General features: G+C 41.6%; 2 protein-coding genes across 5 annotated transcripts in view; one reads left to right on the forward strand and one right to left on the reverse strand.

Annotated features, from left to right (window-relative positions):
• The first annotated feature begins 364 nt into the window (after window positions 1-364).
• On the forward strand, window positions 365-6,827 carry ilf2 (interleukin enhancer binding factor 2). 3 transcript variants are annotated; one of them, XM_062486765.1, is made up of 15 exons: window positions 365-504; window positions 1,048-1,107; window positions 1,264-1,306; window positions 1,537-1,641; window positions 1,765-1,842; window positions 1,940-2,042; window positions 2,173-2,238; window positions 2,422-2,538; window positions 3,040-3,118; window positions 3,295-3,382; window positions 3,644-3,705; window positions 3,831-3,945; window positions 4,116-4,206; window positions 4,819-5,013; window positions 5,987-6,827. In XM_062486765.1, exons 1-14 carry the CDS (start codon window positions 500-502, stop codon window positions 4,968-4,970), a joined length of 1,164 nt encoding a protein of 387 aa, XP_062342749.1. In that variant the 5' UTR covers window positions 365-499; the 3' UTR covers window positions 4,971-5,013; window positions 5,987-6,827. The 3 variants fall into 3 exon arrangements, with proteins under 3 accessions (XP_062342749.1, XP_062342747.1, XP_062342748.1); XM_062486763.1 differs by having other exon boundaries at window positions 4,819-5,010; XM_062486764.1 differs by having other exon boundaries at window positions 4,819-4,974.
• Window positions 6,828-8,149: 1,322 nt separating this feature from the next.
• ldlrad4a (low density lipoprotein receptor class A domain containing 4a) overlaps window positions 8,150-27,418 on the reverse strand; it is a 45,377-nt gene continuing 26,108 nt past the window's right edge. For both annotated transcript variants that reach the window (XM_062486766.1, XM_062486767.1), the window contains 3 exons: window positions 12,966-13,120; window positions 12,138-12,191; window positions 8,150-11,895 (listed from right to left, as the gene is read on the reverse strand). In XM_062486766.1, the coding sequence (XP_062342750.1) occupies window positions 11,347-11,895; window positions 12,138-12,191; window positions 12,966-13,120 (758 nt within the window). In that variant the 3' untranslated portion in view covers window positions 8,150-11,346. The remainder of the gene's footprint in view (window positions 11,896-12,137; window positions 12,192-12,965; window positions 13,121-27,418) is intronic.

The following is a 27,418-nucleotide window of genomic DNA, read 5'->3' on the forward strand; positions in this document are numbered from 1 at the left end:
GTTGAGGTGGTTATTGGTGCAATATAATTTTATCCTTAAATGGGCATCAAATTAACCATGAAAAGGGATCTCTATGAATTTTTCATTGACATATACCCAATAGGTTAAACAAGTTTGAACACAGTTTAGATCATGTGGCAGCCCTCGGTTTTTAGAGAGAACGGAAAATGTATTATAAAGTATTTAGTAGTACATTTAAATGGATATATAATTTCTTTCATTGCTTGATTGAAAGTGTCTGAGATTCTGGACGGGACGGACGGGTTTGGGGGAGTTTTGTGAAGGAGGATTTAATGTAGGTAGAGTATGACCACACTCCTGCACGGTAGGTGGCGGTGTACGCACCTTTACGTTGGATGCTATTCGCCAACAAAACCTAAAGAAGAAACAGGAAGTGTTAATCATTTTCTAAAGGCCCAGTTTAGCAGGCGGACCGGCGTTGGACGCTGATGATTTCTTCTTCAATTTCCTACCTTCAAACATCAAAACGTCTTACGCAATGAGGTAATTGTTGCCATTGTTTGTGTGTGCATATGTATATGGTAATTCTGGATTCTGCATTAACCTATGCTATTGTATTTTCTGGCCGGTTCGCTAAACTCTAAAATGGCTAGTAAACCTTACCTGCAGGTTGCGCTCTAGCATCAGTATAATTAGCTAGACATGCGTTGCAGACAGTTTCCATTCTAATTTGACGGTGTCCACTTAAAATATTTTAAATGTATTGTTTATTTCCACAAAATAGTTCCACGGTTTATTGTACCATCTAGCGAGCTAACTGGTCGGCTAGCTACAGTACTACTACAGTTGCTAGCTATATCCTATTACTTGGAAGAAAGGGAATGAATGAACTCACACTGCAGTCTGCCACCGTCTAGCTAGAACCGGGGCATGCCACCGAGCAAATGGAGTGTAACAGCTTACACAGACGTTACTACAGGAAATAACATTACAGTAATACGTTGGCTCTATTATGGTAGCGGTTAAAAAAAAAAAGATTTCCCAAGATGCATTCTGGTGTGAATATTGTGAAATTTATATTTTCAGAGGCGACCGGGGCAGGGGCCGTGGTGGCCGATTTGGCTCTCGCGGGGGACTCGTGCAAGGGTAAGCAGCCCCACCCCCACCCCAATGACCTGACTAAGCAATACAGTATAAAACATTCAAACCTAACAATGTGGATGTGTTGGACATTTTTAAGATGGTGTATATGAAATTGTTATTTTATGAGTTCATGTCATGTTGACTTACTCTTGGTTTTAGGTATCGACCCTTTGTCCCGCACATCCCCTTTGACTTCTATGTGGTAAGTTTACGTTCATTTCATTGTCTACCCTTTTTGCGTCTGTTCTGTTATCATAAATCAGGATTCCATCATGCTGTGTCTCATTTGGGTTGTCAGGAGGTCACTGCTGTGTGGGTGTCTGTCTGCTCTCGCATTGAGACCATGATATATTGACACCTCTTTGTGGTCTGAACTCCTAGTAGCCATGTACTGTATGTGTAGTGTCATAATGGTTGTCTTGTTGTTTTCAGTGTGAGATGGCTTTCCCCAGAGTGAAGCCTGCAGTTGATGAGACTGCCTTCAGCGAATGTCTACTGAAGAGAAACCAGGACCTTAGCCCCACACCAGCAGAACAGGTAACAAACCCATTTGAATGACATAGAATTGCTTGCTCTGTTCTGATCTAAAATAATGATTGTGTATATTTTCTTGATGAAAGTCATTTCTTTTCACTGTTACTCTTTTTTTTTCTCTGACAGTCTTCCATCCTATCCCTGGTCACCAAGATCAACAACGTGATTGACAATCTCATCGTCGCCCCTGGCAACTTTGAAGTGGTCAGTTTATATATATATTATCTTAGAAAACAGTACTACATCTGGACAGAATCTCTCACCCTCTTACCCTCTCATTTCCATCTGACACTCATCCCAGCAAATAGAAGAGGTGCGTCAAGTTGGGTCGTATAAGAAAGGTACCATGACGACGGGGCACAATGTGGCTGATCTGGTGGTCATTCTTAAGATCCTTCCCACATGTGAGTTACTTTTTCATTCTGTGCAAAACAAAAGGATTGTGTCCTTTTATTTTGCATGTTGAGTTCATCTCAACATAGACGATCCATTTTACAATCAAATCTCCTCTCACTTCCTTGCTCTCTCCTGCAGTGGAGGCAGTTGCTGCCTTAGGGAACAAAGTGGTGGAAACCCTTCGCACACAGGACCCCGCTGAAGGTGACAGTGACGGGATTCATATATTACACTTTTGACAGAAAAGTTTCAAGTACCAAGTACTTGAAATACCAAAGTAATACAAAAAAAACCAAGCTAACAAATCAGTAAATGGTTGATTTATTGGAAGTCCTATTATTGGAAGTTGACAATGTTTCTTTATTGTTGTTTCTTTATATATTTCAGTCCTCTCCATGCTGACCAATGAGACAGGCTTTGAGATCAGCTCCGCTGATGCTACAGTGAAGATCCTCATCACAACTGTTCCCCCCAATCTGCGCAAATTGGACCCTGAACTGCATTGTATGTATTCTCACACAGCCAACCAAACGCAATCGTATCATCTATTCCTACATGTCTTCTTCTCTAGACTTTATATTTAACCTTCATTTGTCTTTGCTGATCATTTTTTTTTGGAGTTGGCATTCAAATGTTTTGAATTTCACTTGTCTCTAATGTTTTGACAACAATTTCAACCAATATGACTGAGGTTCTGCAGAATTCTCATTCCGGCTATGGGATTGTAGTGTCTCAACAGGATATAAAGGATTTTTGCTGCATTAAACTATGACATTAATGTTTTTTGTAAATTTGTCTATTTTTTTTAAAATAAGAGTGATAGAGGTCCAGTGCTTGAATACAAAAAAAAATTATAAATTAGTTTTGAGTAGAATGTGAACTGATTTAAAAAAAGAATAATAATGTGCCCATGCAACCATAAGTATGTATTTTTACATACTTATGGTTCAACGATACTTATACTCAACGATGATAAAAGTATTTGCGTCGTCTTTTTTTACCCAGTGGATATTAAGGTCTTGCAGAGTGCTTTGGCTGCCATCCGCCATGCCCGCTGGTTTGAGGAGAATGCCTCCCAATCAACGTAAGATATTGGATACTTTATCCTTTTCATTGATGGATTTTTGTTGAGTCAAACATTTATGATGCGATTGCCAAGTAATTTATAAAAAATAAGTGGTTTAGTGAGCTGAACACAAAATGTATATATTTGTAACCTTTTGTCTAAATACTACTGGATATTTCACTGTGTTCCCATAGTGTAAAAGTGCTGATTCGCTTGCTGAAGGATCTCAGGGTGCGTTTTCCTGGATTTGAACCCCTCACCCCTTGGATTTTGGACCTACTGGTATGTCTGATTAGAGAAACTAATGTGGTCGATATTCAATATATTGTTGAACCGAAGGATTTCTATCTTGACTAAATCTAAGCCACTTTAAACCAAATCTTCCTGGAAACTTTAAATGGAACCTTAGTGGTCTACATATTCTGCTTTGTATGACAATAGGCAATTGTCTGCTTGTGCAAATGTTTTTGTAAGCAGAATGTCAGATTAACCAGTTTAGGAAAGAATGAATTGTAAAAAGCGATTGCCTTTCTTTTCTCTCAGGGTCACTCAGCAGTAATGAACAACCCATCCAGGCAACCTCTATCACTCAATGTGGCTTACAGGTGGGTCTCCTTAATCCTTAATAGTTTTGGATTCAACCCGGGACTGTGACTCCATAGTGTCTTCTTTATGGTAAAGGGAAATGGTCTTTTGAGATCTCACCATGGGACCGATTCGTGTTTTGCAGACGGTGCCTACAGATGCTTGCTGCTGGACTGTTCCTGCCAGGCTCCGTTGGTATAACGGATCCCTGTGAGAGTGGAAACTTCCGGGTGCACACTGTCATGACCCTTGAACAGCAGGTATAACGCCGCCAAGCCACTGGAAAGGATGTTTTCATGCCATATACTTGCCGTCAATGACGCAAATCTTGTGGGAGAGACTGTAATTTGGTGATTTTTGACAAAGAGCAATACTTGGATTGAGTTATTTTCAGAGAGGTGTACCTAATTTAAGTGTGATGTTTTTGCAGGATATGGTGTGTTTTACAGCTCAGACATTGGTGAGGGTGCTTTCTCATGGAGGCTACAGGAAAATCCTGGGCTTGGAGGGAGATGCAAGTTGTAAGTTCATTTACATACACACCGTCACGTCACTGTAGGAAAACATATGTATGAAATTGAAAGATGCATCATACAGTGAGTAGTAAGCTATCACGTTGGGTATTCAAGTTTTTTCATGTGACCTCATGAAAACATTTTTTCTGCATGGTGCTTTTTGAATAGCCTGTGCAATTGTTTCCACCCAGTAGGTGAAGCAGGTTAGGGCAGTTTTGGAAGGAGGTGTTAAAAAAAAACAAAAAACATCTTCCTAATGTTGAGTTGGAGCAAATTTTGCTCAGTTTGTCTGGGCATGGACTCTAAAGCCTTCCACAGTGCTCTGGCCCATGTTGACTCCAATGCTTTCCACAGTTATTAAGTTAGTTGCTAATGGATCTCTTCACTGAATTGATTAATTATCTCAACCCGCTGATGCTCAGTCGATTTGAGGTCTGGGCATTGGGCAGGCCACTGCAGTAAGCACATTAGTTTGTGAAAGTATTCCTGGACAAACCGTGAAACACTTGCCATGTGACTTAGCACTACGACCAAAATTGGCAGACGTTGCTGTTTTGCTGGCACAATGTCCCCGGTAGATGCCCTAGTCTTAAATAGCATCACTTCCTTTCTTCCCAGATCTAGCCTCTGAGATGTCCACCTGGGATGGTGTGATTGTGACGCCATCAGAGAAGGCCTACGAGAAGCCCCCAGAGAGGAAGGAGGAGGACGATGAGGCGCTGGAGGAGGGAGGAGACGCAGAGGATGAGAGCATGGAGACCCAGGAGTGAAGAGGTAGCCCATGATTGTGCCCCACCAGGGAGCCTCCAGGTGGTTGTGCTTGTGCCTTCTGTACGTGGACTGGACTATACTATTTAGTTATGTCATGGTCCGTGACAGGGCAAACTCATAATGCACTCAATTTAATAAGATATTAAATTGACGCAGTTGTGTGTAAAACTGTGAGAGTGTTATGTCAGCACTGGCCATATCGGCTCTGCAGTAGTGATAAGAAAATTGGCTTCTATGTGACAGTATGTCCAAAAAAAGTTGCTGGTTGAAATGTTGTCCACCAAGTAAATCATCATTTTATGATGCCTATTAAAGCAATGGAAATCAAATCCCTTTAGTCTATTTTGACCTAAACCGTAGTGAGTTGAATTGTAAAAACATTCCAGAATTAGGCCTGCTCACTTTTGCAAATTTGCCTGGGTTGTGGTGCCTGTTGTACTTTTCGCTTGAAGCAATCTTTGAGTTTGGGTGTCTTTATTGAGTTTGTCATATAAAGCTGTGCACTTTATAGGCCTATACAATTTTGCTAACTATTCATCTGAGCAATACACCTACAGCATTTCAACTTGGAGTATTGTCCTTGAACAGTACACCGGCTAATTTTCAACTTCATATAGTTCTTGGCTCTCGAGATAATTGTGCCACAAAAACTTTTAACAGACATTTCTGGCATTATAGTGAGATTAATACAGACCAACCTTTTGTTTTAACACTGATTCATCCAATATAATTGTCCAAATTGTTGACCTCGATCAATTGGTAAGTATTTCCAGACTCTCCTGCTGCTGATTATCACCTGCAGGCATTGGTAAAAGGCATTACACTCAGGTAGAAGGGGTTGTGAACTCTTAGATAACTGTCCCACTGCTCAGAATTTTGCATATTACAATGACCATAAGGCAGCTGACTATGTATTTGATGTGCTGTTTGAATGAGAAGGACATGGTATCCACTTTAATCCATTTCACACTGTGAAATAACTAACAGATTGTTTTTCCCTCCTTTCTATTTTTAGATGGTCCTGTGCTATGTCTGGCCATAGTTGACCCCAAACGTCTTTTGGAAACATCTTAACTGACTATTTGTACCCACTAAACATTTGTTGTCGGCATCAAAGCAGACCAACCTGTCCTTACCGGGATAAAGGTTCAGACAAGGACCATAACTAGTCAATGGACATCCAAAGGACACATTTAAAAACACATTTGGTGGGTATCAATATCTCACTTTATCGTGTTTTAGTTGTTTTGGATTTCACCCTGTAACAACTGAGATGCCGAAACTATTTTTATTGTTATTTAGTGAGTTGATTGTTTTTTATATTTTCATACACAAACTGCAAATGGGATTGAGACATTTGAACCCAGTACAATAAGAAAACGTAAAAGTTGCTTTTGAAAATTGTCTGTACCCTGAGCTGTCCACACTGTTTGCTTTGAGCTTTACAAAACCCTCCTCTGTGGTGTGTTCTGAGGAGACTCCCCATTGTCCGTTACCAGTGACACAAACGTGACCTTCAACTCTGCAAGTGGAAATGCTAGCCACACTCGCTACAATATGATACAGATTCAAAAGCATCACAAGTTTATTTTTGATGAATTCTAATCTGTCATTCATTCCATGGATCTGCTCTTCATTTTGAGTCTTCAAGGTGAATATCCCTCCTAGCCAGTTGTTCAGGATATCATTGAGCAACTCCCCTTTTTATCTTTTGAGTTTCAGTACAAAATACCCCCCCCCCCCTCCCCCCATCTTTAAGCCTTGTTTAATTGTCTTGAGTATTTTAGGTGGACTTGAATAAGTTTGGGTTTAATATAGTACAAGTCTGAAATAAAAATCTGATTGTCATTTCTTCACTTTGCTCCACAAATCTGAATGAAGTACTTTAGAATTAGTTGTGGTAGATATGGTTACACTCCCTGTAGAGAGATGCTGTTATGGCTTAAAACAGCTCAAAATTTAGTTTACCTTTATCTATAAACTGTTCTCAAATAAATTCCATTCCACAGGCATCTCTTTATGCCTTACAGATGCTCATCATGGAGAATGATGAAATAGTTGCCAACCAGAAAACGGTTAGAATTCAGATTCAGGTTGACAGGTTATTTGTAATAACCTGTCAACCAATACAGGCCTGTAGGGTGCACCAGAGTAAAGGATGTGGCAGACCAGTCACTGTCTCCTTTCTTGAGCTGATCTTGGATCTGAAAATATTCGGTAGATAAAACTTTATATTGCCTACACGTTACCAGACGATTGATTTTAGAACTAGCAGTTTTCTTAACCCTTGTGTTATCTTCGGGTCATTCTGACCCATCAGTCATTGTGACCCACCGTCGTATTGCGACAAATTTACCTCATACAAAAACAAAGTGAAGCATTTTCTTTTAACTGTCGGGCTGTCTCAGACCCCCCACATTGGAATGGTTAAAATAAAATTATTTGTATTTGTTTTTATATTGGGTAAAATTGGGTAAACACAACGATGGTTCGTTATGAACCTTTGGGTCATGTGACCCGAAGGCAGCACGAGGGTTAAGAAGGTGGAAGCTGAATTTTAGGACTAATTATTTTAATTGTGCTCCCACAAAGGTGCACTGTCTTACATGAGTTAAGACTTAAACAATGCATGACCATGAAACATTTACATGAATCAATGTGATGGGGGCGAGCAACCGACAGCAACCCAAGACAAATTATATGATTGTCGGAAATTAAAATAAACGATATCTCATTAACTTGTGATTATAACCTAAGTGTAAACTCTTGTGCTATAATAGTGTGAATAATGGAAATGTGTTCATAATGATCACCATTACCAGTGTGTTGAAATTAAAACAATTATTTTGATCAAACATGGATTTATGTAAAAAAAATATTATGGTCTGCTCATCCAAAGATTTTAATTAATCATATTACTTAGAAGTGTGGAAATGCTAAGAATTTCCAAAAACAAGCGTTCAAAGGCATAAATTAAATGTGACAATGACTACAGGCTCATACCAGTGACCTTGACTTGGCGCAATGCTGATTTTATGCTGGAAGATGTTAAAATGCCTTTAATGAAAACCAAATCCAACAAACAATTTATTTTCTGAAATTTTAATCGGCACTCATGTATTTTGACCACAGTCAATATAAATGCACGTGTTCTTTTCATGAAAGACTACAACAGCACTTGAAGCAACATAGTTTTATTGTTGAATAATTTTTTCACTTTTGTAAAAGTATTGCAGTAAAAGACCTCAGGCTGAAAACGTATGACATCACATTTGCTTTGATAACAATAAAAAGGCAAAAGTAAGTATACAGCAGTGACACCCACTTGAATATTCTGGTGAAATAAAGCTTAATATTGTCGTCCATGTTGGAAGCAGTCCTGTGGATATGGATCATGAAAAAGGCAGAACATGACACTGTTTGGAAAACTCTTGTTTGGAGACACTCAAGATCCTCAAGCCTCTCATTGGAACATGGAGCACACAGGACAAAAAACCAACTAGATTTTGTAGTTAAGATAGCAGATGGAATGGACAACCTCACCGATGGATGAATAAAAGAAAACTGAACAATTTTCTTTTTATCTTCTAAGGAATCAGCCACAGTGATGAGAAATAAAAAAGTATAGGTGCTTTTGAAATCACCTCTAGTGTAGCAACGGCAATGGGGTTTGACAGAGGTTCGTATTGTTATGTAAAATGATAAATATCACTCTTAAATTCTTGAAATGTAAATCCCTTTTGTATGGTTTCATTTTAAATAAATCTGGTTCACCGAAGATTAGAGAATTTTTGTCTTATCAAAGTCTGCAGTAGGTAGGTAACAATAGGCTTCTCTTGTTGATAGGCTATATTTGCCTGTAAGTGTTCATTTTGTTTTCAAAACCATGGTACAGTTCTTGGCTTATTTTATGCAATTGGTCAAGCGTGGTTAATACAGGTTAAACAGTGCTGGCATTTACAGGTATATTTATTTTCTGGGAGTAACAGCAGCAGCTAAGTATCCTGTGTAGAGACTGCCCATAATATTAATATTCAATTCAACACAACAGATTTGCATTTATAGGAAAAATATAACGACTGTAACTGTAGCATTTTTGCAAATTCGCATTTCCTGTTTTTACAAAAAGACAATGCAACAATTTGGAGGCATTCACAAAAAAAGGTTGCCACCGTGTTAAATTTCCTTTTTAATATCATCTATACATTATATTACAGTATTAACAATGTTCTTTTGTGGTTTCTACCCATTGGGTAGGATATGTGCATAATATATTAAAGTTATATACAGCACCGTACAAATAAACAGAGTCAGACCACTGAAAAAAGCACCATTGGAAGTGAGGCACAACGAAGGTGGGGACTTTGAGTGCAAGTGGCTGTGAAAGCTGTCCTGGTCCTATGGCTGCTCATACATCACCATCAGGCACCGCATTTGCTCACATAATTGTAACATGCAAACCCTCTGACTTGAAAAACATAAAAAAGAAAGGTTTCCTGTTAACTACAAGAGCAAAAAAGCAACCAAGCAATAAAGAAACATACAAAAGAACACAAACATCTAACTTCTAGTTTCTAAATAAGGTTTTTTTTTGAACGAATACCAGTGGAAAAGCTGACGTATTAACATTGACAGCAGCAGCAGAAGAAGAAGCAGCGCATAGCAGCAGCAATACTGAATAACAGAGCAACACAAACCTTGTGCTCAGTGACGAGAGAGCACAACCAATGAAAGATGTCTTAAGACCAGGGTTCTGTCCTATGGAATAATTTGAGCGACTACCATTTTCATTGACTGTGGAAGGGTTGAGGGGATATTTTAGCATCCAGAATCTGGCCTTGGGAATTCTTGACAAATGTTTGCAGCTAGCACTGAATAAGTGGCTTTGCCTTACATGGAAACCAACCAAAAAATCCCCTCAAATTGTGTAACATCAAATAAATAAGAATAAATACTCTCCTTTTTGATAAAGTTTTTAAGTAGGACTATCTATAGGGAGCCCACAAATTAGTGGTTCTTACAAGTTTGGCTCCAAAACAATCACCAGGTCTCAAAAGCATTCAAAACAAATAATAAAAAACTTACTATCAGGATTCAACTTTGAATTTTATGTTGTAGTGAAATGTCTAGGCTAATTTAATTTGTTTTGAATATGAATGTCTGTCATTTAAATTAACACTCAATCCCTCAATCAGGTAATTTTCCTCAACATATGAGCGAGTCTCACAAGCAAAACGACCATGATCATGAAGACCAGATAACTTCATCACACTTTTAGCCAAGCTGTAGGGCTGGCCTAGTCTTTTTTATCTGCCGCACACTGTAAATGTGCTGGAGCAACATAAAAAGACATTACATCGCTGTACAGTTCAGGGTCAGTACAATAGTATATACAATAGTAAGTTGATGATTCTATTGTCACAAATTAAGGGTCAAGGATGAGGCGGTTCTCGACAGAAGGAGGAAGTCCTTTCAATTTTCATTGAAGTCACTACAAGATATCGGCTCTTTAATTGAAAGTTTATGGAAGTGCATTCAACTAAAGGGCTCTGTGGAACTTCCCTTCCCATCACTGCTCCTTCACTTGGATCCCAATAATAACAGTGAACTGACAGAAGTTTAAAGTGCTACTCAATAGGACTATGGGGATGGTAATACAATGAGTTAAAGGCGCCATTTCGATTATCACTCTCGGAGACAATGAGGGGCTTAAGAAGATATAATGTATGTATATTAGTGGGGCAGTTGACCAAAATCAGAATATCAGATCCTAATCTTATTTCGGGGTGCTATACCTTTAAATCCAATTAACCTATTTGACTGAATATTTAAATATGGATCAGAGTTTGGTCTCTACTGATTTTGACAAAAACAAACAAATATACCCAGTCACACTAAGTGATAACTTAGGAGTTTTTCAGACAAAACAAACTACGAGAAGCATTGTTTGTTTTGCAGAGATAAGTTAGTGCAACAGATTTTAAATAACTTGTTATTTATCCCCTGGATTAATGGTTTCATGAATCATGGCACTACTATTATTTGGATTGGACTGACTACAGAATCAATCTCAAATCCAGAAAAGAACAAAAAGAACGAGTGAAAAAAGCCATAACTTTTATCCTATGACTGTGGTAAACAAAACTGTATGTCAACAATCATATTTTACACAAAAAGAAAGCATATAAAACAAGTCATCAAGCCATAGTGTCCAAGCAAAGCTCACAGCTATAGCAAAAATACAAATACAAAAGATCAGTTGTAAGCTCGGCTCCTCGAGATTTGAGTTTGTTCAAATTGTGCACAATGGAGAGCGCAGAGAAGCAGGCCTCTCCCCCCTTTAGGTTGGTAAGGTCCAACAACCCCTCCTCCCTCTCACACTGGTTTGTCCTGCCGACTGTCTTTACTCTTGCTGAAGCCCAAAGTTGTGCTTTCAATGCGGCTCTGGTGCACCGTCCTGGGGGTAGTGCTCCCACCGTTTCCACCCAGCTGCTGCCCATTATTGCTGTACTGGCTCTGAAACGCAGAGGATCCTGGGTACTGTCCCATCACCTCACTGTAAGTGGGCGGGGGCCCCTCCATTCTGGAATTGGCGGCGCTGACGCCCGAGTTACAGCTGGGGGGCCTGGGCCCACCGCCGTGTACATAAACATCTATCAGGTCGCTGTCGAAGATGGTCCGGTTGGGCGGGGCTCTGACTGAGGCGCGGCTCAGCTCCAGCTGCTGCTCTGGGTCTCTCAGCTGCAGAGTGCAGGGTCCCTTATAGGGGGGCAGCTCCTCGCCATCCGACAGGCAGATGGTGGGGGGCAGGTCGATGTCCTGCTGCAGGTAGGGATAAGTGGGCTGGAAGCGGCAGAAACGGTCCCGCTGCATAAAGGAGGGCGGGTTGAACCTCTCCTGATGACTCCGTGGCCCATACATGACCTACATACACAACAGAGAGACAGACATGTCCGGTTAATATACTCCACGTGCGAGTCAGCGCGTCGCGTGCATTCCAGAGGACACTTTCACAACTTGATCTGTTCTCAGTTCTGTACTGGAGCGATCGACGTGGAAAATGGATGAATTGCCATGCCTGTCAAGGTCACACAGCACAAGGTGATTGTAAGGATTCTACTTTCTAAGTCCGAATGCATAATCCTGTAGTTCAATGTCCCACTCACCTCCGTTGTTCCTTGCTGTGTCACCAAGCTGTCTGTTGGCCACACACACCCGTCCTGATGGAGTGAAAGAATAGAGGAAAATACAGAGGAGGCGGTGGGAGAGAAACAGTGTTAAAATTCCATTTGGCCACGTCTGGCTAAAAGTGCTGACTAACAGGAGAGCCCCTGCCGTGTGTGTGTGTGTGTGTAGTACACTGCTGCAGTATCTGTGTGTAGCTGAGTGTTTGTGTGTGTCTCAAGGCCAGACTAGGACAGACATAAAGCACCCAGCTGGGGGAAGCTCTACCCCCACTGTCTCCAACTACACTGCAGCCTTCTCTTCCCTCCGTCGTATTGGCTGACAGACATAAGCACAAGCCTGGGCATAGGAGCAACTAGCTTTTATAGCAGATAATAGCACGTCAAACTCTTGGACTCCTGGCCAATGATGAAAAAATACTATAATTCCCAATAGTTTCATGCATGCAGATTTTTCTAAGTATGACATAACTAACCATGCCTAAATACACACAAAGATCCTCTGCTTTTCCGGTGTCAATTTTCTCTCGCCTCAGCCGCCCCTCCACCCCCCTCCTCTTTCTGTTTCTCTGTCACTCTCCCTCCCCCACTCCTCTGTGCCTGCTGTAGCATGACTGGGCTCTGGGCTTATTAATAAAGATGAGTTTTTAAGCAAGCTAGAGTCAGTCTTTTCTCCTCTCCCTCTCCATGTCTCCCTCTCTCTGCTTTTTAAGACAGGGTGAAAGGTGGAAGGGGTTAAAAGGTTCTGTCACACCCATAAAACAAGAATAGTATGTCATATAACAAAAGTAGCTATTTTGTGTGACTCACCAATTGTGTGGCCTGGTCTCGTCTGCGTGCCTGGCTGTGTCTGGTAAGGAAGGCCAGGGCAGACAGTCTGTAGTGATTCAGCAAGCAGATGATCACGACTACCATCACCGTCATCACCACAATTATGATTATTATCTGAACAAACTCCAGTTCAGCTGTAAAAGAGAAAAAGGAAGAGAATGAGAGATTGAGATAAAAACGTTCAGCATTTTCATCAACGCAAAACGTTAATTCAAACTTTTTTTTCTTTCTTTCATCTTCCATTTTTGAAGGGGTAAATATTCATTTTGATCTACAAAGTGAAAATCGGTTTGCTTCGTCAGTTCAGGCCATGACACTGTCTTCACCTCCAGGGTGCAGCAGAGAGGGGCTTTAATCTGAGTCAGCCATCATTCAGTCAAAGATAGCCCAGCTAGGGATGCAGTAGCAATTACGTAATGGGGCCTTGTCTACTCAGAGGAGCCAACATGTTTTGGTGAGGATCTCATTTCCTTCAGTGGTCAGGCTAGATATATACTCATATTCCAGCGGACAAAATGGCAGGGTAGCCTGAAGTTCACCATACACATTAGAATAGTTGCTCATCAGCTATTTCACTTTTCTTGTCTGGATAAAGGTTTTTTTTGTTTGTCTGTCAGTGACGCCCACTGCCAGCATGCCAGAAAAGCAGACAGGGCACTGTGCCACATTAGGGGCAGTGGCACCAGATGGGCAGTGTCAAAGCTGGCTTTTTATTGGCCCCCGGAGACACTTGGCACTTGGGCCGTGCCAGGGTCATGGTATGCTTATGACTTTCTGGGTTTTATGCATAGACTGGCGGAGACACATTCTCTCACACACTCACACAAATAGAAAGGTCCTTTGTATGTCATGGAGGGGCCATGGACAGGACAAAGCATTTCTGACATGTCTGGACACAGACTGGTCTCATATACACTGCAGTGCTGACCCAGACAGTACCGCTCGGTGTTAACACTGCATTAGTCCACTGACCTAAAGCTTTATTGCACTGAATGTGCTTGTGACACACCCCGTGTTCACCACTGTTAGCTTCCATAAAAAATAAATCCATCAAATACGTTCGCTAATCAGGAGAGCAACAGTTGGACCTAACAAAGAAAATAGTCTGTCGAAGAGGGAAACCTTGACACGACTCAAGACTTCACCCACTGAACTTGAATACTTTGTTTTAAACTAGTTTACTTGAACTGAACCAACATGGCAGACTACAGCAGGTGTAGAAATAGGTGTTAAATGTTTGTTACATGTGTGACATTTATCACAGCCCCGAGAGCGACTCCTTTGGACACTAGGGTCAATCAACCTCACGTCAAAGGATCACTGCTTAACACTGAACCCCCGTTTGCAATTACGCACGACTTGAATGTTCCTCGGAATTTAGGTCAAGACAGATGAGCTATCAGGAAGATCTGGGTTAAGGCTAACCAGTAGCATTTTCACCTGACACCTGGCCCTGATAAGCAGACAGAGCCATCACTGTGGCACTGATCGTGCCAGAACTGTGCTCAGTGGATGAGTGCCACCTCACAGTGGTATTGAGAAGAGGTTAAGTCAGCATGGTGAGCCATGGCACACTGCCAGGCTTCGTCTGGTGAGAACAGGGGGAGGGAAGGACCCCATCTGTTCCAGGCTAAGCACATAAACACACACACACACACACACACACACATATACATACAGACACACAACACTGTACAAAGACATGCACAATATTACACCGACTGGCAGACGTACAAATACACACCAATAAAACCTGTAACATTTCCTGTAACACACACGTACACTTGACAAGACCAGACACATACAAGGAGGTAACCAATCTCGCTGCACGACAAGGTACTACATACCCTCCCAATCAAACAATCTGCCTCCTCTAACCGGATTAAAGACTGGAGCAGACCCAGCAGACAGGGGGAGAGGGGGAGGGAGGGAGAACATGTTGTAACAGACTCTGTCTGGAGCACACTGACACACTCGCACACACCTCACCCAAAGCCACAATGACGATCTAATCCAAGCCAGGGGCAAGCTGAAAACCTCAGGTGGCCCCAACCCTCTGCAGCCACAGTGCGCACACACACACTCACGCACACACACACACGCTCCATACTCATAATGTGCTGTAACCGTTCATGGTTTCTAAGGGGTGGAGGACAGAAATAATATAGCATTCCAGGCTCCACCCTACTTGAAGTGGAGAACAGAAGATCCACTGGCAGCAGATCAAAGGTGGAGGAGGAGGAGACTATGCGAGGTAGCGACGTAACGTTTCCCCGTGAACAATAAAACCAGGCTACATTGTGAAAGAAGACTTGAAACTTACATTCTTACATGCACAAAACCTCAAAAGAAGCTAGTACAATATGCAAGTATGTACAGTCTTTGCTCAACCCTATGACGTGTTCTCTAAGGCCTTGTCGTTAACGGTAACTGTAACTTATTGTAAAAACACTTCCACCTGTTTGTAAGGAATGTGGGGATGACAAAACTATCGTGGTTGTCTGGCTAAGTGGACTTTGCTAATGAACTAACAAGTCCAGCACCTAGAGGCAGTTAATGCCGTGAGCCCCACAAGTTGACAGTCAGCGATTAGACAAGCCAATCCTCTTAGTTACATATGCTCCCTCATTCAAACTGACAAGAACAGTTTTAAAACCTGTAAATTACTAAGCACCTATTACATTATCTGCAAAATTGTTAAGGAATCCCTCTCCGAAAGTTTAGAACTTGGATTAGAAAGGGACTGATTTGAGACGTGCCTTTAGGGAAAGCGTTGCCGGTTTAGATTATTGATGAGAACCACAATATGAGAACTCACCATCTTTTCCATGGCAAATGGACCCAAGGATGTTAATCCTAAAATACACCATCTACATCTTTAATATACACCTCCATGTTACAGTTAGGACTTGGTTTACTGTAGTGTGTGTGGGACTGAGGTGCTTTAGAGAATGAGGGAGGAATTACATAAGCCTCCCCAACTTTTTTTTATGTGAGCACAGAAAAGTGAGGCTGGGCTTTGCTCAGCTCCAAATCCATATTTCATGAAGCCATTTCCTGTTTCCTGTCGTGCTTTGCAGCGTGGCATGGTTTTATAACAGAGAAAAACAGCTGTGCTCTCACGATCTGAAGAGAGAGACAGGAAGTACAGCAATGGAGACACGACCAATCAGCAGCCATCTGTTTGTGTGTGTGTGTGCGCGCATGAGTGGGAGAGAGAAAGAGCCCAAATCCTCCTTAGATACAGTATAGATTTCTATGAATACACACTGTACTATGCACAAACAAAAACACATTTTTAAATATCTAGTTAAATATTTAAATAATATGTCTAAATATCTAGGGCAAACCGTGGCAGTCTGTGTTGAATAAGGTATATGTGGAGCAAAACAATGTCACGTAAAACGTTACAGGGATTATCCTATGATGAAGCATACATAACATTTTTCAGACAGTGAGTGTTTAGGGAGTTGTTGAGCACCCATTAATACAGAGGTACTCATCATGTCTGAACTGGCTGCTTTTTGAGGCTAACCTACTTCCACTGTCCCAAAAAGAACATCCTAGCCTTTCCTCCTCTCCCCTTTAGGCCACACAACAACACACACACACGCACACACACTGAACCCCAGCATCAGTCTGTAGAGCCTGCCTTAAGGCTACACAACCCAATGACACAGTGGCGGCTCTCTCGGCAAAAGCAGATTCCAGGTTGATGAGCGCAAAGCATCGTGGTCGTGGTGAGAGACCAATGGGAGCTGCCGATCTGGGATCACATTTGAAAAGTCTAAAAGGATGTGAGAGGGTCATAACTGTGTGATACCTCTTTCTCCTCAGTAAATAATATTGTAGCTAGGCAGATGTTTTTGAAAATTAACACTTATACAGAAACAGACAAATAGCTCACCCCCCTCAGACACAGACATACCACAAATCTTCACAGACATGGCCCACAAACTCATAATGCCACCCACATCTCTGTGGGTTTACATAACAATAACCGCATCCACCTCACACCAAAACAGTCTGGGCCGAGCGGCGAGCGGCAAATTACAGGCCGTAATCCGGTTAACCGACGTGGCACAGCGACAGTGACTTCCTACGGTGGCGTTCTGATTGGAAGACAAAGGCATTGTGGGTACTGAGAGAGGAGCTCACCAACCCCCGGCGTTATCAGTGCCGCCTCACCAGGCTGGCAGAACAAAGGAGAGCGGGCACAATCGGGCCGCCCACGTGGGTACGGCACAGTAGACAACTGAGACGCCAGAGCTCTTCTCAACCATGGCTTGTGCCAGACAAGGGAGAGGACCACCTACCGACTGGCAAACACTAATCTGCCTGTTTTCTAGAACAGTTCCCCCCTCCCCAGCAACATGGCATGAGTCACAGTGTGTGTGTGTGCTTGTGCTTATATGTACCGCCCACATTTAGAAAAGAGACGAGAGGTAACAAAAAAATCTATCAAAGCATAACTTCCATATTTCCGACAGAAAATATGAAGGAGATGGGGAGCCTGTGGTGGAGAGCTTGAAATGAACCCAACCAAACAGAGCAACATTGTCCTAGCCTGATCTCACAGTCATGATAACTGTTGGGATCATACTGGAAAGGGTTGGGTCAGCAGCAAAGTGTGATGTGATTGGCTACTCGCCAATCCAGGTAGAGCTAGGATCATAGTTTCTGATGACACATGGAGCCAAAGACTGGAAACGCAACCAGGGTTGGCAGAGCCACGGCGTGAATCGATGTTCGGCATCAGTGCTGTCCCAAACTCACTAAACCCCCTTCTCCCCCCTTTGCTACTGACGCCCTTCTGTAATCTCAGATAAGGAGAGAGGGGGAGGTATTACAGAGTCGCTGGGCACAATACGGGGGCGCCAGACAAACGTCTAGACGTCGCTGTTCGCTGTGCCATAACACCCCACTTCTCTTAAATTATTTAGCCTGCTCCTGCTGGCTGGCTGTGGCAGCTAAAGGCTAGGCCCACCGCTGAGCCCGGATGGTTGGAGGGGCTGAGGAGGATCATCCAGCCAGCCAGCCTGTCAGGTTTCCCAGGCTGAGACTGAGACTAGACACCACCTGCTGAGGCCAAATCCTGCACGTACACACAAACATTCACACGTATACTGTACACATGCACATACAAGCACTTTTATTACCTGGCCACAAATATGATCCCCCTTCCTTTCCCTTCAACTGTTTGTCGCCCTTCTTTTCCTCCAGCCAATAATTTGCCATGATGATGTCCTATCTCCCCTTCCTCCTTACCTTCACTTGCCATCACTTATTTGCTGTGAGCTGGAGTTTGGGCATAGCAGATTGCAAAACCGAGCAGCAGATATCCATTTCAGAGAAATGTATTATATACTAACAAAGAAAGGTTCCGGATGAATATCAGATGTGTTGGTATAATCTAGACAGCAGTTGAACACTGCGTGAAATTATTGAAGCAAATCAACCAGTAGTTATAAAACTTCAAAGTAAGAACTTCTATTTGCGTCAGGACTATGTGATGTCATGGTTTGGCCATTATATAACATAAAAACACATTTATCACTTTAAAATATAAATATTTCTGAGTTGTTGTGTTGACTGGTGACAGAACCGGATGTACGAGAGGAAGATTAGTAAAGTATTAAATTAGCCTTAGCTAATAAGTTTGACCATCATTTGCAATTTAAACAAAAAAAACCTGATAAGGCAGTATGTGGTAGTGTCATCTTCAGGATTAGCCAATATCAAGTATTTGGGTTAGTGTGACACAAAGTGACACAATGCACACATACAATTTGTGCATGATTTGTTATTTCCCCTACATGGACCTACCGGATGACATTTCAAAAATATTTATTATATTATATTCCTCTACAAGTCTTAAAAGTTATTTTACCCATCCTATCTAGTTGCATCTATTTTTGTGGGGCGTCAGTCTGATCAACTCATCACTGACTCATGCTGCAAGGGATGCATCATTAACAGATTTTAAACATATGGAATGCAGTGACGCTGCCCCCCTTATTGGCACACAAACAGAAGCGTTCAACCCTAAACTGAATATAAAACCAATGTAAGATGTCTTTATTCGTGAAGAAATGGTTTGAACTAGAATTGTCACGAAATATAACACATTTAGCATTGGTTCTTACAGATCGTTATATGACTAATTGTAGAGATTGCTCTACCGGGGTTAAAGATGTTCCACATACCTTTCGGAGGTCAGTGTTTATATGTTTAAACTATGCTATTTATGCGTTAACAGGGAGAAAGAGAATTTTGAAAGACTGGTCATCTATCAGACAGTTGATATAGCGAGAACGTTGAACCCAACCTGTAACACTGACCTACATTGACCGAGTTCAACCGCAGGGTCTTAATGCAGCTATGGTTAACTCTCCTCTCCTCCTACATGTTGTATATTCCGTCATCAGCACAATGCAAAATTCAGAAACACGCATTTCCAAAAACATGGCCCCTCACTCTAGTTTTCACAGCAAAAGTCTGTTTGTGAGTGTGTGTGTGTGTTTAGTATAGGTGTTTTGTACTTTCCACAACTATTTTCACTTTCTCTCTCTCTCTCCATCTGTCTTTGTCTCTCTCTGCCTGCATGTCTGGCGCTCTGTCTATCATTTGCTCTTTACCTCTACCTCTACCTCTCCCTCTACACTCCTCTCTCTATATACTGTATCTTTTATCTGTATGACAATTTCTTCCTGCACTGCTCTGAGAAAAGGAGAGAGGAGAGGATACGAAAAAAAGGAAAGGAATAGAATGGACCAGCCAGACCAGAGACTGTGGCCCTCATCTCTAGACAATAGAACCATCTCTATGCTGATTGGGGGGCAGCTGGGAAAAGGAAAGATGGGGGAGTGTGTACTAGACAGGATTGGGGGGGGGGGGGGGTCGAGGGTGAAGGTGTAGACGGAGGGGGGGCTATGAGAGCTAGGAAGGGGACACAATCAGATCTCTGACTGGGTTATAAATGGGGGTCAGCACCAAAGCCCCCACATTGTGCGGTGGATAGTAGACAGGGGAGGAGCCAGTGCCTACAGTCTACAAAACATGACTGTAATATACTCTGTGATATGGTCTTTGATATTGCATGGTAAAAAGCATTATTGCTGCATATCACAGGACGCATTGACTTGACCTAAATGGTGCTCATCCGAGTCAAAAAGCATGAAATGTGTGAAATTCTATAACACTGTGATCCAAAATGGACAGTCAGCCATCCTCTTCGCTACACTTGCCCCATCAAAAAGCTAGCAACAAAATACGGTGTATTTGCAAAGGAATACTATGGTGTAAAACGAGAACAAGGAAGAGAGGGGGGGGGGGGGTGAGCATGCACACAGAGAGAAGACAAAGCCTCAGCTGCGACTAACAGGGGTGCAGGAACAAGGCCTTGACCCCTGACTTGGGTTAAGGCTGGGGGGAGACAAGCTGCCCACGGTAATGAGCAGTGTGCTGCATGTGTGATGAGTCTAACCCAATAATTGTAGCCGGTACGTGTGGGTGGGTGTGTGTCTGACGACACTCCCCTGGCGATAGGTTTACCCAGCTACTGAGACCAGGGGGCTGGTCGCGCTGAGTTGTTGTGTCTGGCGTCTGTGCGACAGTCTCGTCTGCATCGAAGCCTTATTGCCCTCTTCCTAGCCCCACCCAGCCCTCAGAGAAATAAGAATCTAAATGCAGAGCAGCGGGTTCAAGGAGTTTTGTTTGAGCATTCCAAGATTCTGAGCAGAGATCTGGAGGCATCTAGAATTCCACACATTTTACATATGGGCTTGAAAACATCAAAATTTAAGAATACTCTTTCTGACCTCTAAAATGCTGTTCGAACTCTGACCTCTGAAACATAGTGAAAGATGGAGGCCACGACTCTATAAAGTCCTTAGCCAACAATCAAAAGTAGGTTTAAGAAATAAAGGTTCTGCGTATGATCAGCTGCACATTACAAACTATTGGCACTTTTTGCATATGTGCGACTCTACTCCTTAACGATCACATGTGATTGTTCGAATGCGGGTCTCACAGCGTAACGTTGCATGTATGCGATTTCGAACATTCCAACTGAATATTTTCCGATGGACAAAAACTACGCTTTAGTATGGCTTAAAAATGTACTAATGAGAAGGCTAACAAGTAACACTAGCATGGTAGCAGCATTGCTACGAGTATTATGCTATCTAACTTAGCCCAGAAGCTAACTAAAGCTAGCTAGCTACCGTTTCGGAAAAATAATTTACGCTTTGGGGACCGTCGAAAATATTTAGAATTCACGCGTCTAAAGGTAAATATTACTTCATTCCTGGGCAATAGAAAACGCTGCTATACTCGTGCATTGCTTGGTATCATTGTTCCCGTATAAAGTGCGGCATATAGTCCAGTGCGGTTTATACTCAAATTTACAAACACAAAGCTCCCATTCTGGTGGGGTGCGGTTTACAGAAAATGCGGCTTATTTTCCGAAAAATATGGTAAAAACTTTTAGCACAACCACTTAGACCATGTCATTATCCATACCTGGTAACAAGGCGGTAACAATCCATGATACCATAAAGTTATATTTTTCTGGTAGCTAATTTGTGCAGGAAAAAGTTATGGTGATGGTAATGTATCACTCTGAAGACTTCAAGGTGCTATAATAGTTGCTAGGGAGTAACTGAAAAACTGCAATAGTAGTTGATCTACCCATGTTCACATTCTGAGCATGGGTAGATCACCTCTCAAGTGTTGAGTTGAGCCTGCCATGATAACCAGACAGAGAAATGCCACCGCCCAATACAGAAGTAAACTGTGTTGCAAGGTCTAGCCGAGCAACAACAGGTCAGACAATGCAGCATTCAGACAAATAGACTTTAAGATAGACGGAGGTGGAATCAAAATTTGAGAAGGCATCCAGACCTCAGACACCATTCATTCAAGAGAAATGCAGACACACTGAATATAATATACACTGCTGTCAGTCACACACAACCACCACCCCAACCCACCCCTAAACAGCAGGTCCCTAGAGGAATGAGGGTCCCACCACAAAAGGGGGTTGGGGAAACAGAGAGGACCATGGCCAATGTCAAGGCTGGGTGACTGCAGAGATATAAGGGACGCAGCTGCTTGTTTCAGGGGGGGGGGGGGGGGGGGATCGCACACAATCATGCCGGGGTCAATCTCTGTCAGCTCCATGTCCTTTGACCCCCAAGCATATTTCTAAATGGAAGGGACATTGGAAAACACTAGGGTAGACACAGTAGGGTAGGCAATTCTACACTAGGGGATGTAGTAGGAAATCTTACATCCCTGACTGACATCATCCTGCCAGTAAAGGGTGTTCAGTGTAATACTGAGCGATGATTGGAACATTTACTAAACCCAGACATCAAACCCACTTCTGTTACTTGGTTTCACCTGCTTTCCCTAAATGAAATTCTCTCTGTATGTGAAAACCTCGACCCAGTCACCCATCATCTGTCTGCCTTCACCCTATTTTCCCCACCTCCTCATGTTTTCACTCCTCTCTTGAATTTTTCTGTCCTTTCTATTGAGTAAAACCACTAACACCAAAGAGGGATACACTACCAGAGACAGGCTTGACAGCTGACCTTAGTTGTCAGCTCATACACCTCCCCCTTCCTCCTCCTCCTCTCTGCCAGCCCCTCTATGCATTAGGGTATTAAAAAGATCTACATTACGGCTGGTCTGGGACCGTTAAAACCTCAGCTTTGATGGCCTTCCCCTGTCTGGGTTCTCCAGACCTGGAGAATCAATCACAGATAGAGAGGGGCAATGGAAGATGGGAGAGCGTGGAGAGATGATGTAGGGAGAACTGGTTTGAAGATGGGAGAGCGTGGAGAGATGATGTAGGGAGGAGAACTGGTTTGAAAGAGAGAGGGGAAAGAACTTAGGTGGATACTGAAGCATGATAAGGGAATAACTTGACCGTGAAAACAATTTCTTTTTCAGTGAAATTTCACACCCTTCCATACTTACACTCAATAAGTATTATACAGTTCTTGGACAATTATACTGTAGGAGTTGAGAGGAACCAAAACGCCATGCATAATGTTCTTCAGCGTTTCAACCCACTGAGATGCAATGGAAAGCCAAATGGTATATTTTGACAGGTACAAAGGCATATGCCATCGCGTTTCAAATGTACCGTTTGCCGAATTTTCACACAAGCTGGCTAGCTAATGCATAAATAATGCTAATAATGTACATTCCAACTTTAGAAGGCTTAAACTTTGTATGGCTAATGTGCTTTTCCTGAAAAGACCAGTGACTGGAATTTTCCTTGGACAAAGTGCCATATTTAGCCATATTGAGGTTTAGCCATTTATAGATAAAGAGTAAAAAAATTACAGCCGGAGAAGAACCCTAATTGGTAATTTATCTGATAATTCTGTCAGACATATACAGTACCAGTCAAAAGTTCGGACACATAATGGGAAAATGTGTCCAAACTTTTGACTGGTACTGGATATATATATTTTTTTTTACAGGAGGGCACTTGAAAGCATTTGTGTGTGGAATAAACAACAGTACAGTACAGCACTATTTAACTAAAATATTTGTCTCTACTCTAGCACCAAACTCTTATCAAGTGAGCAAAAGTGAGATATTACCGTTCTAGTATTTGTCTTTGCTCAAAACACACATAATTCACAAAAGCAAACACTACTTATTGAGATTGAGTTAATCCATAGTCTATTTAGACACAATCACAAGTCTATACACTGCCCCTTTCAAGAAATCAATAAGGAAGTTTAATTTGGTTATGAATGTTTTAATATTCTAGTTCTATTTGTACTAGAATCAGAATTAGCTTTATTTGCCATGTAAGTTCACACAAACAAGGAATTTACTGTGGCAGGAAGGTGCATACGATAAACATATACGAATCTTAAATAATGTACAATAGTCCACTTTTTTTTTAAACGATACTATACAATTGAAAATAAGATATAAATAAGCAATGTGCAATAAGTGACAGATGGATTTATAAATAAATGTGTTGATGACAGTGGGAGTCCTTAGCTTTGTTGTTGAGGCGTTGCTGCAGATACTACATAGAGACAACAGCTAAATACACTCTTGCTTTAAAGAGAAAGAACATAACTCTATAGGAACAACTTCTTCAATGGTTTCTTCTTTCCCTGATTATTTAGATTATGAAATATAACTAGCAGTTAGCAGCATATAGTATAGAAAACCTGGTCTAGTATTTACATTTACATTACATTTACATTTAGTCATTTAGCAGACGCTCTTATCCAGAGCGACTTACAGTACAGGGACATTCCCCCGAGGCAAGTAGGGTGAAGTGCCTTGCCCAAGGACACAACGTCAGTTGGCATGACCGGGAATCGAACTGGCAACCTTCGGATTACTAGCCCGACTCCCTCACCGCTCAGCCACCTGACTCCCCAGTATTTACATTATTATGCAGAAAGTGGACAGTTCTGGTTAACACGGTTGTTTAGAAAGGATACATATAGTAATGTTCCTTCAATCTACACCCAAGTGGCAACGCAAAGCCTGCCAGTGGAGAATAGGTAGACAGTGCCAAGTTGATGCTGGGATCAGATATTGAGGAGACTAGTGTGTTTTTGTCCCCCAACGTATTGGTTACAACCAAGCTGCAGGGGCAAGCCAAAAAACAGACTCATATCCTGTTTCCTCATTCTGCAGTTGGAATTAGCTGCAACCCCAGCGGAGATGGATGGCTCACACAAACAAGTGGAGTGTGCATCTACGTTCACTTGCGCTTTATGTGTGAGTGTGTGTAAGAAAGTGTGTGTGTGTGTCTGTGTGGAAAAGCACGTAAAAAACTATTCTCAAACCCCTGAACGGTAGAGAACCGTCCCCATATTAAGATATCTCCTTCACTTACCGCAGAATGCTATTAATAGCATGTTCCTGTTTTCTCTGAAAATGGCTGCGAGCTACAAGACTTTTGGCAGATAAGATAAGCACGTCTTACTAAAATAAACAAGTATTGGGCCTGCGTACTGTGTACTGATTTTTAGTGTGCTTCCCAACCAACATCCTACACCATACTTGTGCTGCCAGATTAGAATCAGCATTTCTAAATCCTGAGTCCTGGAGATGTAGGAGTATGCAATGTTACTCATGGATTAGTAGACTAGAAGCTCTATCTTGAATGCAAATGCAACCTGCAACTGCCAAAACACATTTTGTCACGTGTCCAATACTACTGGAAAAGTTAAATGGTATTTTGCTTGTGCAATTTACTATAACCAAGTTACTGCCTGGCATTCTACAACAACATAACCCTAACCCTCAAATTTCACTTGTTTTCAGTGACATATTTAATATGTCATGCAGACAAGGGAAACCAATGCTGAGGAGAGATTATATAGTAATTGCAATAATTCATACTCCTCAAACTCCTTTTGTCTTCAATAGAAAATGTAAAACTTTAAAACACTTCAAACTATATTTTTCTTGGCACCTGGGTTATTTGTGGGGAGCCCCCCCTCCTGATAGCACTGCCTCTTTATTATGAATGTCTTTCTCAGTTTTACCATTATAAAGACACATAACACGTTATGACTCCATGTGAAATTACAACTGTCTAGCCTAAACACCGCTTGCCAAGGATATTACACTGTAAGCTACAACATATAATGCCAGTTGGAAGTGTTTTATTTGTTAATGTATGTTTCTGATATGTAATGACTGTGCATATTAACTGATAAATACAAATGGCTGACACATCTGCAAAAACAGGACCTATAGTATATAGCGCCTTCTCACCAATGGAAATTTTAAAATTCCCAACTAACAGAATGTGCATTGAATACACGTTAATATAACATTGACTCAAAATAAAGTCATGGGAACAACTAACTGACAAAGTAAAATGTAACATCTATTTAACCATTCCTGTTCAAAATAATAATCAAATTTGTTTATGCGTAAAAATGTAAGAACTTCAGAGAAATCAGTTTTCGGTTATTTATAGTACAATTAAAGCAAAAAGCATAACATTGGGCAAAATAATTGTTAAACATAAAATGTAAGTACATTTAGTTGGGAATTATTGGTTATTCCCACTAGTTCCCTATAGAAAGGAAACCAATACACATGCCGGTGGCATGAAAATATAGCATGCCAGTTACTACTACAGTTGCTTTTTGCTCACTGCAGCTGTGAAGTGCGCAATCAAGATAGAAAAGGAAAGTAGCGTAGGCCAATAGCCTATCAGTGAAAACTGTAATCTGTGTTCCATACCAATGTATTTTACTGAGGAGCATGGCAGGGCTGCCCTTAGACTGGTTTTCATGCTGTGTCAATGATTGCCATACTAAATGTGTCTCACTGCTAGGCCATGCGCAGGCCTCACTGCAGTGAGTTGAGGACTCAGCTTGAATCCCTTTCAGATGAAGCAAATGTCTGTCTGGCCATCATATGCTGCATAAAGATACCTTTGAATAAAAAAATATGTATATAATGTAATATATTTCTGTAATTCAGGCAACATAGCCTATGTTGGCTACTTACATATGCACACTGCACACTGCTGTGAAATATATTTACATGTTTACTAACCAGGTTTACATTTCTACCTCTGTGTTCCAGCCTATGACTAATTAGCCTACATATTTGCCTAGAATTTTTTTTCCAGGCTAACTTTTTCAAATACTGTATCAGACGTTTGAAGGGGGTATTCCTGGGGAGTATTCTTTTGAAAAGAAAAGACTAATACTTCGAATTATTTAAATAAGTTAAAACGTTGTTAAATAAGTTAAATATGTCAATCTAGTTCAAATCCATTATGCACCACGTCTTTCACATTCATTCCATAGACGAACAAAAGTGTGTCTCGTAGCCTAGACTCCATTTAAAAAGATAACATATTTGGCCATTTGTCCCTGACGCGCACAGTAACACACGCACTTTTATACACACGCACAAACACACAGTCCCGGTGAGAGACCCATTAGTTCCCATGCTCATTATTGCTGGCCCTTTGTCCTGCTAGTGATTCAGACAGCCCATATCCCCGTCTGGACGCTTGCTTAGGCAAGACGGTCTGACGATGTGGGGGAAGGGTGAACTGACGGTGAATTAGTCTGGCAGTTCCAGACTGGTAACCTATTTCCGTCGTTTAGACGACTTGGTAGCAGGAGATATATGCTCTATATTCTTATGTCAATACTGCTGTGTACAGTAGCATACTTCTAATACATCGTTTAAGTATTTTTTTAATTATGGGAGTATGCCAACTTAAGACTGCAGGAGTTTGGCGATTGTCTGCGTAATCGTTTCACAGCAGAGCCGCAATTTTATACGGAAAACCTATGAAGGATTTTAACCATGAAACATAGCAGAAAGAAAGCTATAAGTTTGCACACTACACAAAACAAAATATATTTTACCAACACAGTAATAGTGAAAACTATATTACA

Source organism: Osmerus eperlanus, chromosome 20, assembly GCF_963692335.1.
Source record: "Osmerus eperlanus chromosome 20, fOsmEpe2.1, whole genome shotgun sequence".
Lineage (NCBI taxonomy): Eukaryota > Metazoa > Chordata > Actinopteri > Osmeriformes > Osmeridae > Osmerus > Osmerus eperlanus.